Genomic DNA, 12974 nt, shown 5'->3' with positions numbered 1-12974 from the left:
AAAGGACTCTGTGTAAGTATCAAATGAATCTAATCAGCAGTGGGATTTACTTGGGTTTACCACTGGTTCACAACTGTGAGTGCACGTGTGCGGTTCCACCACAAAACTGCGTTTGACTAAAGTGCGCTCGACGAAACCGTGTAGCTGACGTCATCACAGGGCGACAACAGCGCGGAGACAGAAGCACGCTGTAAATGCTAAACCTAAAATTAACCCCTAAACCTAAACCTAACCCCCCTAAACTTAATCCTAAACCTAACCCTAAACCTAACCCTTAACCTAACCCTAACCCTAACCCTTAACCTAACCCTAAACCTAACCCTAACCCTTAACCTAACCCTAACCCTTAACCTAACCCTAAAGCTAACCCTAAACCTAACCCTAAACCTAACCCTTACCTTAACTTGAATCGGTTTGTTTTCAAGGCGCTATTTAAAGCGCCCTTCTTTCTCCGCGTTCGCTGTTGTCGCTCTATTGATAACGTCAGCGACACGGTTTAATCAGGCGCACTTTAGTCGAGCGCGGTTTTGTTGTGCCACGCATGTGTGCACACTCATGTCGTGCATGCGCCTTCCGCGCATGTGTGAACTCCTCCATGCATGTGCTTTGCTCACGTGGGCGGCCTGCATGCATGTGTGCGGTGTCAAAAAGAAGGCTACATAGGACATTTCAGAGCAGGGGTGGGTGGGCAGGTCAGTTCAGCGCTATCAGTTCAGGCAAATTGGTCCGGTCCAAACCGGCTGAATACTACCTCTGCATATAATGTGGTTAGTTTTTAGAGGCGAAGCTTATAGTTAGCATGTATTAAAAAGTATATTATCTGTTAGGAAATTGGAATCTTGTCAACTTATGCAACTTGGCATCTTGTGTATATAATTATCCTAGAAAGACATTGAATTACAGGAGTTGCAGTCTAATTCCTCTAGAATTGCTAGATCAGGAAAATGTGCTTGACAGACATCCTTCTAGGTAAGCATTAATATTGAGTTGACATTTGGTTATTTCTTTATCTTGCCCTGCATCAGGAACAAAAGCTGGTGTTAAATAGCACTCCCTTCTTTCTCTCCTTTTCGCCTGCACTGAATTATTGTTTTGCGGCCCTCAGCAATCTTGAGTGGATGTGGTTCAGGAAAGTAGCTTTAAATATTTATATTTAAAGAGCTGAAACATCTTCTGGATCGGGGAGCTTTGTTTGCAGTCATTTGTGCCTTACTCTACCCTGTTTCCCAGAAAATAAGATCTCCCAGGATAATAAGCCCAATCAGGCTTTTGAGCGCGTGTGCTAAAATAAGTCCTCCCGGAAAATAGTGCAACACAGCAGCAGCCATGCGGTGATCACGCTTTCTGCCCCCTGCACCTCAAAAATAATAAGACCTCTCCGAATATAAGGCCAAGCTCATATTTCGGGGGTCAGAAGAACATAAGACCCTGTCTTATTTTGGGGAAACCATGGTAGGTTGGACTGTTACAATGCGTTCTACATGGGGCTACCTTTGAAGGGTGTTCAGAAATGAAAACCGTCTAGAATACAGATGGCTGAATAAACATGGTGCTCCTTGTTGCAACCACATAACAGTGCTACTTTTGAGAGCTGCAGTGGTCAATAGCCAACTTTCTGGGTATAATTCCATAGGACAGCTATAATTTTTAAAGTTAACTAGTGAGGCTCTGCTTGGAATGCTGCATGCTGTTCTGGTCACCACGATACAAAACAGACAATGACACTCTAGAACAGCGATGGTGAACCTTTTTTGGCTCACGTGCCATAAGGGGGGGGGAAAGCAGGGGGATCGTGTGTGGGTGTGCCGTACCCATAATGAAATGTGCAACCCCCCCCACCCCAATGAGCATGCGGGCATGAGAAGCACTCCCCCCATTTTTTGCATGCTTTTTTCACCCTCCCCAGGCTGCAGAGGCTTTATAGGAGCCTGGGGAGGGCGAAAAAAGCCTCCCCTCCCCCAGAGGCCCTCCAGAGGCTTCAGGGACCTTCAAGAGGCTTCAGGGGAGCTCCTGAAACCTCCGGAGGGCCTCCGGGGGGGCACTTTTCTCCCTCCACCCTGCGCGCTGGCCAGCTGACAGGACAATGCCTCACGTGCCCTGACAAATGGCTCTGCATGGCACCTGTGGCACGCATGCCATAGGTTCCCCATCCCGGCTCTAGAAAATGTTCAGGGAAGAGCCACAAAGATAATTAGGGGACTGGAGGCTAATGAACTGTTACAGGAACTGGGCATGGCTAGTCTAGTGAAGAGAAGGATCAGGAGAGACATGATAACACTCTTCCAATAGTTGAGGGGCTGTCACAGAGAGGAGGGACTCAAGCTATTTTCCAAAGCACCTGAAGGCCAGACAAGGAATAATGGATGGAAACTGACCAAGGAGAGATTCAGCCTGGAAATAAGGAGAAATTTTCTGACAGTGAGAGCACACAACCAATGGAACAGAAGTGTTGTACCTTATGATTTGTGATGAATGAATCTTGTCTGTTTCTGTACACTGAGAGCATCTGCACCAAAGACAAATTCCTTGTATGTCCAACCACATTTGGCCAATAAAGAATTCTATTCTATTCTATTCTATTCTATTCTATTCTAGTACATGCCTTCGTGGGGAATTAATACGTGGTAGAGCATTATTTCCCAAGCTTGATAACTTCAAGATGTGTGGACTTCAACTCTCAGAATTCTCTAGCCAGCACAGAATAAAGTGTGTTTGTATCCTTAGACTTCTCAGAATTGGGTTTAAAATGAGAAGAGTCAAAAAGAGAGAAATGAAACAGAGAATTATGTGGTTATTCAAACCTTATGAAGCCACAGGGGAAGGTGGCCTCCTGATGCACTCTGAGACAGCTGCTTCTGTTGAACTGCAGCCCAGCAATAGGAATCCACGTAAGCAGCCTGACGCCAAGAAAATGCACTTGGAGAAAAACAGCTCATCTGGGTACCTACGAAACAAAGCAGGTAAAGGTAAAATTCCCCTTGCATATGCGTGCTAGTCGTTCCTGACTCTAGGGGGCGGTGCTCATCTCCGTTTCAAAGCAGAAGAGACAACGCTCATGAAGATGTCTCCATGGTCATGTGGCCGGCATGACTAAACGCCGAAGGTGCACAGGATGCTGTTACCTTCCCACCAAAGGTGGTCCCTATTTTTATATGCTTTCAAACTTCTAGGTTGGCAGAAGCTGGGACAGGTAATGAACGCTCACTCCATTATGTGGCACTAGGGATTCGAACCGCCGAACTGCTGACCTTTCTGATCGACAAGCTCAGCATCTTAGCATCTGAGCCACCGTGTCCCTCTCACTATGTCCCTCTCACATCAAAGCACAAGACATTGCCAAAAAAAAAAGGTCAGAAAACACAGAAGAAATATTAAGAATAATGCATATATGCAACAGAATCAAATAGAGCCATCAGTTTTTTGGGGTAGATTGCAGAGAAATGGGGTACAGTGGCAAACTTTTATAGAGGGGGTTGATTGTGTTGTGGAACTGTCTATTTGTTGAGGTGTGCGGATGTGTGTGTGTGTGTGTGTGTGTGTGTGCATGTATTCTTGTGAGCACACAGTTTTGCTGGGAAAATTTTAATTTAACTCTATATGTGTTTGCAGATTTTTGGGTTTTGATATGTGGATTAGGTCTAGGTGACTTGTTTACAAGTGTTGGCTGCATCCATACAGGCAGATCTGCTTATGTACCAGAGAACTTCCATTTAATGTAAAGATCAAAACCACAAAATCGAAGCCTGCAATTTAAATTGCAGTAAACAGCCAAGGGAGGGAGGAATATTATATATTATTACCCGTGAGAAACAAAGAAAGTTTAGAAGATCAGTTGCAAATGTAATTCCAAAGACTGATTCAGGCATCACATGAGCTGCTTTGTATCGCCAAGACAACCGTCACACTATAATCAAATTGGCCGTGGATTGATCAACAGTGAGCAACAGTGACTTTTTTGTCTGAGACCACAGAGGGTTAAAAGAGACCTCGTCAACATGGCATGGACCCAGGGGTTCTTTTCTTCCAAAAACTCAGCAGGGTGGAGAAAGGAGAGAGAAGGGAGGGGGGGGGAGAGGGATAGAAATGAGCTACAAAAGTTGTGCTGTCATTCTAGGCAGCAGTCCAAGAATTAAATATACGAGATGCCAAATGCGCAGAGGCTGTCCTGCTCTATTAGGGAGAAGTCTGGAGTAAGAAAAACACCACTGCAATCTTGCACATGTAAGGCTCCAGCCTTCCAAGATTGCATCTGGGTTGCTACCTAATAATATGCAGATATAATTTTAGAGTCGTGTGAATTACTTTTGTAGCTGCATTCAGCTCAACCGATGTTGCAAAAGAAGGTGCCCTTTCTTTTTATCTTTCTGCAATGGGGTTATGTACAACCAGTGGCGTGCAGTCAGGTGAGGCAAGTGAGGCAGAGCCTCACCGCTCTCATCATGAAAAGAAAAAAAATGTAAAAGGAAAAAGGCGAGAGCTGAGGTGAGGCTGAGCTTGCTGCTGCCTCACGGTGGAGGACTCTGCTTACCTGTTTAAAAAAGCCCCTAAAAAGCGCCCTCTACTATGAGGCAGGAGAACTGCATGCCTCATCTAGTCTGACTTTTTAGTGTTTTGTGATCACTCGAGCAGAGTTAAGCAGAGGCTTAAAAGTCAAAAATTGGCCTATTGGTCTCCGGATACGCTTCAAGGCGCTAGTCGTCACTTATAAAGCCCTTCATGGTATTGGACCTGGGTACTTGAGAGACCGCCTGCTGCCAATCACCTCCACTAGACCGATTAGATCCCACAGATTAGGCCTCCTCCGAATTCCATCCACCAGCCAGTGCCGACTGGCGACTACCCGGAGGAGAGCCTTCTCTGTGGCTGCTCCGACCCTCTGGAACGAACTCCCCGTGGAGATTCGAACCCTCACCACCCTCCAGGCCTTCCGCAAAGCCCTTAAAACCTGGCTGTTCCGACAGGCCTGGGGCTAAAGAGCTGTTGCCCCCATCTCGAATGGTATGACTGTTGTGTGTTTTTAAATTATGTATTGTTATGTTTAGTCTTTTTATTTTCTGTCTGTACCCCCCTTCCCTGATTTGAATTGTGAGCTGCCCTGAGTCCCCTTCGGGGGAAAAGGGCAGCATATAAATATAATCAAATCAAATCAAAAAATCCCGCGTAGGTGAGGCATGCAGTTCTCTTGCCTCATAGTAGAGGCCGCTCATTCTTCCTGTAACTCAGCGGCAGCAGAGTAAGTGACGAGTCAAGTGCAGTCATTGGTCCCTTCCCTTCCAACTCTATCATTCTGTTTAAAGCTGCAGCATCGTACCCGCTCTTCCTCCTCTCTTCCTCTGTTTCTGATGCCCCCCCACCCCATGCTCCCTCTTTTCCTTCAGATTTCCTTTTTTGCTTTAATAAATGCAATGCCAGTTGCTATTTGGATTGAGTCTTCTCTGTTGAGTTAACCTTGCATGAATTGCAAAGGGAGGAAGATTGGGGAGAGGGGGGAATGCGAGCCTACCAACAAATAGGTGGGTTAGTCAGTTCGCTGGTTTGCTGAAGAATTAATCCCCATGAATTTAGTACGGCTGGCTTCTGAGCAAATATGTCCAAGATGGCTCAAGAATTCATCAATTAATACAGTGATCAGATTATCCTCTTCAGCTTATTACTGCATTGACTATGGAAAGTATGTCTGGTTTGGCTCTGCAACCAAACAAGAAAGACACAGACTTCAATGGATAATTAGAATTACAGAAAGAACAATAATTGCTACCAACCTGCCTTCCATTGAAGACTTTTTATACTGCATGAGTCAAAAAAAGGGCTGTGAAAATATCTACAGACCCCTCACATCCTGGACATAAATTGTTTCAACTTCTACCCTCAAAACGACGCTATAGGGCTCTGCACACCAGAACAACTAAACACAAAGACAGTCCCCCCCCCAAATGCCATCACTCTGCTAATTCCTACAACGCTGTCATATTACCTACTAAGCTACGCTATAGAGCACTGCACACCAGAACAACTGCACACCAGGGGCGCTAGGGCACTGCACACAAGAACGACTAGACACAAGGACAGGTCCCCCCCCCCAAATGCCATCACTCAGCTAAACAACTAATTCCCACTATACTGACATATTACCTGCTAAGACTGTATTTGTCAGCTCCAGTGTGCGGAAGGGCACGGAACTGCTATTCGGATGGCCTCTTCTATTAGTCTTCTCATCCTTCCTAGTACCTATCTCTTCTCACTTATGACTATAACCATGTTGCTTGTATCTTTAAATTCTATATCATTTTATTTGTTTCTTAGTATAATTTGTGTCTTATGATTCTTTTTTTTTTGGTATTCAAAAGTTTTATTTCTTTTAAAACAAACATTTCATCATTCCTCAATCAGTAAGACATCAAAGTACAATTTTTTGTATGTCAAAATAATTCTAGTTTACCACCAAATTCTTGTCTAGCCTAATGCATACCCCTCCCTCCCTCCACCCTCCCCCCAATCCCCCTCCTCCTCCCCCCCCCGACTTCCCAGAACCCGTACACGGTATGGATTTTTAACAAACACAGTCTAAAATCTGTTGAAAAAAAGAAATAAAGAAATTAATGACATTCTACATTGACCTTAGCTTCTTCTTGCTGACCTAACTTTAAACAATTTAAATCATTTCTGATCTTAAGCATAGGCTAACTGGAATTTCTTGGTCCCGTATTTATTTTGTATACAGTCAATCCATTTTTTCCAGTCTCGTTTATATCTTATGACATAAGAAACGTGTCTTATGATTCTTGATGAATGTATTCTATTTTATTTTACTTTATGTAGCCTGGGAACATATGCATCCATGACAAATTCCTTGTGTGTCCAATCACACTTGGCCAATAAGGAATTCTATTCTATTCTATTCTATACTATACACTACTATACACTGCACTATACTATACTATACTACTATTCTATATATACACTACTATACTATACACTACACTACTCTACTCTACTCTGTCCTAAAATGAAAGAAGGGGAATCATCAGTTAATCAATATTTTTCCTTCTCCAGAACTATTTTTTTAAATTCTTTTCTACCTCACGCACCAGTCCCATAGGAGTTTCACAAAGGGAGGGATGACTTGGTCCCTAAAGCAGGAAGATGCTGTCATGGCTAATTCTAGGCAATTACCTTGGTCATTAAGGTGTTTGTGCAGTTACTTCATCCTAGAAAGAGGCAGGCTACGCTCTTAGGTTAGCCACACAGGTGGAGTCATACAATCTTACTGAACTGGTTACTGACTCTTTCTTCTGTGTGTCCAGTGGGATGGTGTCCTCACCACACCCGAAGGCGGGAGTTTATCTTAAACAGTGCGCATAAGCATTATGGCACACTGTTTTCACCTCAGATCTTTTGATGTTGCCTCCGGGCATCTGTTCCTTTTGCTAAACGACATCACTTGTCATAATCAACACAGAATAAAGAAAAGTTAAAAGGAGGCTGCCACCAAGACAGCGATGTCCTCACATAGTATATATACCGTATTTTTCGGAGTATAAGACACACCTTTCCCCCCCCCCAAAAAAGAGGGTGAAAATCTGGATGCATCTTATACACTGAATACAGCATTTTTGGCTTCCTGAAACCCCGGCCCTATGCAAATGGGATGTGGGGGGTGTCTGCAGAGTGCTCCTGGTGGCTGAGGAGGGCAAAAATGAGTGAAAATGGGCCCATTTTTCACAAAAACAGGGGTGTTTTTGCCCTCCCCAGCCCTCAGGAGCACTCTAAGGGCCTCCCAAACCCTCTGCACACACCATTTTTTTGCAAACACCTGGGGGCTGGGGCAAAAACTTTTTAAAAAAATTTACGTCTTAAAAATTTGGTACGTCTTACACTCCGGTGCGTCTTATAGTCCAAAAAAATATGGTAGTTGGTCACCTTGTTCACATATAACTCAATGTACGACCACAACTAACCCCAAAATTTATGTTGCTCAGTGAGATGTTTGTTAAGTGAGTTTCGCTCCATTTTAGAACTTTTCCTGACACCGTTGTTAAGCGAATCACTGCAGTGGTTAAGTTGGCAACCCGGTTATTAAGTGAGTCTGGCTTCCCCATTGACTCTGCTTGTCAGAAGGTCGCAGAAAAAGGAGATCACATGACCCTGGGATGCTGCCACTGTCATAATAGCAATAGCAATAGCAATAGCAGTTAGACTTATATACCGCTTCATAGGGCTTTCAGCCCTCTCTAAGAGGTTTACAGAGTCAGCATATTGCCCCCAACAACAATCCGGGTCCTCATTTTACCCACCTCGGAAGGATGGAAGGCTGAGTCAACCCTGAGCCGGTGAGATTTGAACAGCCGAACTGCAGAACTGCAGTCAGATGAAGTAGCCTGCAGTGCTGCATTTAACCACTGCGCCACCTCGGCTAAGTATGAACCCACTGCTGAGCATCTGAATTTGGAGCACATGATGATGGGGATGCTGCAGAGGTCTTAAGAAACATCAATGAATCACTTTTTTTCAGTGCCGCTGTAAACTTCGAACGGTCACTAAACAAACTGTTATAAGTTGCATTACACCAAGCAAATATAAACAAACCACAGCAGATATAGTCCTCAAAAGTACAGCCATAATTGAGCCGTAATTTCAATTGTAATTGTAACAGTCGTAAAACATATCACCATGTGATTTTTTCACAGTGGTTGTTAGGAGAGCCCATTGTTCATTTGTGGGCCAGTAAATGCAAATTTCAAAAAAAAAAGTTGTAAATTGTGGTCACATGACTGTAGGATGCTGCAAACCACTGAAAAAAAATGAAACGGAATTGCCGAGCGCCTGAAATGTGGTCATGTGACCTCAGGGCAGGAGGCCAGATGTTGGAAACTTTGAAGTCAGGTCACAGTTGCTTTTTGGGGGGGGGCATCAGAAGTATAAGTAAGTTGAGGACTTCCTGTATAGTTTAATACAAGGGGTAGAGGGAGTTTCTGCCCATCTACCAAAACCAGCTATCACGCCTGGAAGTCATGTTTTGCATTGGGCCTTCAGACCTGCCACATTTAATGTATGGAAAACCGGGAGAGGGGGTTATATGGAGTATGGGAGATATATAGTCAAAATAACATTGCTTTCTCAGAGAGTCAAGGACACTTTGCCTTGCAGATGGAGTGGCGTGACTGGGAGGCATCTCCAGTTTTGGACATTGCCTGATTGGGCCATGTGACGGACATGTGGGTGCAGGGACTTGAACTTTCACTTCAGTGGGGAAAACCTGGAAACTTTCAGATGTGCCAATATGACATTTCTAATAAAATGGAATTTTGAGGAACTTCAAGCCTCAGAGTCTTCTTTTGTTAGGGATGTTACTTGGAACCGTGGCACGACAAAACCGCGCTCGTCAAAATAGCGGTGATAAAATCGTGTCGCTAAAGCCGCGACGTCATCACCGTGCGTCATCACTGCCGCGACAACAGCGCAGCAACAGAAGGGCGCTTTAAAACAGCGCCGCGGCAGAAAGCCGATTTCAATTAAGGTAAGGGTTAGGATTAGGTTTAGGGGTTTGTTTTAGGGTTAGGTTTAGGGTTAGGTTTAGGGTTAGGTTTAGGGTTAGGTTTAGGTTTAGGTTTAGGGTTAGGTTTAGGGTTAGGTTTAGGGTACTGAGTGCTTGGGAATGCGCAGATTTGCCCTCCGCGATTATGTCATCGCGGTAGGGTCGCGTTTTTCCTTAGCGCTTCGAACGGCGTGAATTAGTCTTCGCGCTTATGTCTCCGCAGATAAGGGCTTCGCGGATTTGTGGTGGAACCACTTGGAACTCTGACACCAGCTACTGACTGACAATTCATTATTGCCAGTTTTGGCTCTTCTCACGTATAGAAATTTGCATTTTCAGAGAGTCCACAGATGTCAACCAAGCAGAACCAACTGAAGAAGAATTATGATCTGATAATGGTCAACCAAACATCAACCAGAAGCCTCTTAGAAATGTGTATGTGGTGGCTATAGTTTGCCTAATGGGATATATATCACAATCAGTAACTCATATTAATATTCTCTATGATACAACATGACGTACGGAGCCTATCACAATTAGTATATCACACTAACATCCTCTGTGATACAACATGACATGTGGAACCTACAGATATGACCAGCTTCTAGTCACCCATCATGCAAAAGAAGAATAAATGCTTAAAGATCTTGCTCAGAGATTGAATCAGAAATCAGGAAATTTGATGACAGAGTAATTTCAAAGATGTCATGAAAATGAGCACTAAAATGAAAATATAAATGGGCAGGACACATTACACATTTATGCCAGGCCCCAAGAGCCAAGAAAAACATGTGGAGTTACTTCTGAGCAATTTCCTTTATTGTTTCTCACCTACAGACAGAATCTTGCCAAATTAAACCAACTATTTGCATCACTATAGATATACTCTGGGAATCACGAGGGAGCAGCTGTTTTAACTCTCTTCCTCCCTTCCAAATTTTCCAAGCTGTGCTGCCTCTTAAGGACTAAAATGAAAATATAAAGGGGCGGGACATCTTGAGCATTTATACCAGGCCCCAAAAACCAAAGAAGACATGTGGAGTCTTTGACAACTCCTAATGCTCAGGCCATTGCATTCTGTGCCATCAGACATGTCTGGATACTGTCAGCTTCTGCTTTGCTGTTGCTTCAGCTGCCATTGAAACGGGGAGGGAGGGCATATTATTTGGGTGGGGTTAATTATTGTGCTGGAGGAAGATTCTGGAGATCTTTGGATGGACGTACTACGCATGTGTGGATGTTTCCCGCCTGGATTAACGGCACCGACATTCCATCTTCGTGATGTCTTTTGAAGTTATCTCACACCTGACACTTGAAGGACTTATGATTGGACTAGGCCTATGATGCCAGGGGGGAGTGGAATGGGCTATTCTATATATCAACTGCTTTCGCGCCTAATTAACCAGACTTTGCTATGCAACCGCTCTTTAGCCATTTTTAATTAGTAAAAGTACATTTGATTTTCTACAAATGAAATCTCGTGGTCTTCTTTCCTAATTATTAAATGGAGAGGTGCTGACAGATACTCTTCAAGGGCAGCCCAATATAGAGTGCCTTGCAACAGTCCAATCAGAAGGTGACTAGGGCATGAATGACTGTAAGCAGAGCCAGCTTATTCTGGTGCACAAGATGAAACTTGGCAAAGACACTAGTAGCCACAAGAATCACTTGCTCACCGGGCAGGAATCGTGAGTCCAGGAGGACCACCCAGCATGTTGTGTGAGCCACTCCACTAGAGTCAAACCTTTGTTGACTTCTTTGGCCAGAATGTGTTATGTGACACACAGCAACTGTGCTTTGTTAATCCTGTTTAAGATGTTGCATGACCTCAGTCAAACTGTGTCCAACATACAAGCTTCCTGTTGTCACTGAATTGCAATTCTTAGGAGCTCCTAACACTTAATAGGAGAAGTGTTGAGAAACATCTGGAGAACCATATGGTACCATTCGTAACATCAAGCTATACTCCTTCCATGACTTTCTCTATCATGTTTGATCAGCTCTACTGACGTCTAAGCCAATGCCAATTTGCAAGACATCTATACATCTATCATAGAAATAGCTGCATCAACAGAGGGACAGAATCAAGATCTCGTGAAGTGTCAATGCCACTTTGTAAGGCCTTGGTAAGGCCACACTTGGAATACTGCATTTAGTTTTGGTTGCCACAATGTAGAAGTGTGTAGCAATGTGGAGACTCAAGAAAGAGTGCAGAGAAGAGCAACAAAGATTATTAGGGGACTGGAGGCTAAAACATATGAAGAACGGTTGCAGGAACTGGGTATGTCTAGTTTAATAGAAAGAAGGACTAGGGGAGACAGGAGAGCAGTCTTCCAATATCTCAGGGGTTGTCACAAAGAAGAGGGAGTCAAGCTATTCTCCAAAACACCCAAGGGTAGGACAAGAAGTGATGGGTGGAAACTAATCAAGAAGAGAAGCAACTTAGAACTGATGAGAAATTTCTTGACAGTTAGAATCAGTGGAACAACTTGCCTCTAGAAGTTCTGAATGCTCCAACATTGGAAGTTTTTAAGAATATGTTGGATAACCATTTGTCTGAAATGGTATAGGTTTCCTGCCTAAGCAGGGGATTGGACTAGAAGACCTCCAAGGTCCCTTCCAACTCTGTTGTTGTTGTTGTTGTTGTTGTTGTTATATGGTAAACAATAAAAAACCCTCTATGGCAGGGGTGTCAAACCCATGTAGTTATGGCAGTGTCGCGTGACATATAGGGACTCCCCCCCGCTTTGCTAAACCAGGCAGGGGCAGAGCCAGCATGTAATGAATCCAACCTGTGAGTTTGACACCCCCTGCTCTCTTGGGTATAAAACTGATAAACTAATTCCCCAAATGGATGAGAAACAAAACGTCTTCAAAAAGAAAAACCAGAAAGCCAAGTTGCTTCTTGAAAAAGCACGTTTGGGACAAGCAAGACCTGGATGACTGAGAATCTCCATAGACATAATTCCCAGAAGAGATTGACTAATAGAGTCAACTACATCCTCTGAGGAATAAGAGGCTAAATAAAAATCAGAATGTCTTTAGTCACAAACAAACAAACAAACAAACAAACAAACAAACAAAAACAACTCCAAAAACATGAGACAGTAAGGTAAGGAAAAAAATAGGGTCATCTAATTGGAGCTCATTAGAAGGTTCAAGGCAGCTTTAGGGAGGTCGACTATTGCAAAATAAATAAATATAAAGATGGCAGCTATTGGATATTGCATTGCTGGAGAGCAACTTGAAGTAACTTTTGGTTTCCCAACATCTGGAATTTCAATCCTCCCAGTGACATATGAACTTTGTCAGCTGTGAATATTCATCATTCTCGATACATGGGAAGTGCCAATGCCTATTCTTAGTGGAGTTAAAAGGAGATCAGTTGCTGCTCCAGCAGAAATGCTGGAACACTGTAGGGACTTTCCACATTTCTGTG

General features: G+C 43.7%; 1 protein-coding gene across 1 annotated transcript in view; it reads right to left on the bottom strand.

The window, feature by feature from the left end:
* The window catches only part of PANX1 (pannexin 1), a 35400-nt gene that overhangs the window by 8035 nt on the left and 14391 nt on the right, over positions 1-12974 (bottom strand). The window contains exon 2 of the mRNA XM_087721104.1: positions 2802-2944. Coding sequence (XP_087577230.1) covers positions 2802-2944 — 143 coding nt within the window. The remainder of the gene's footprint in view (positions 1-2801; positions 2945-12974) is intronic.

This window comes from Thamnophis sirtalis, unplaced genomic scaffold, assembly GCF_051295495.1.
Source record: "Thamnophis sirtalis isolate CommonGarterSnake01/CBP01778 unplaced genomic scaffold, rThaSir2_p1.2 scaffold_8, whole genome shotgun sequence".
Taxonomy (NCBI): domain Eukaryota; kingdom Metazoa; phylum Chordata; class Lepidosauria; order Squamata; family Natricidae; genus Thamnophis; species Thamnophis sirtalis.
This window is presented reverse-complemented; position numbering and strand designations above follow the sequence as displayed.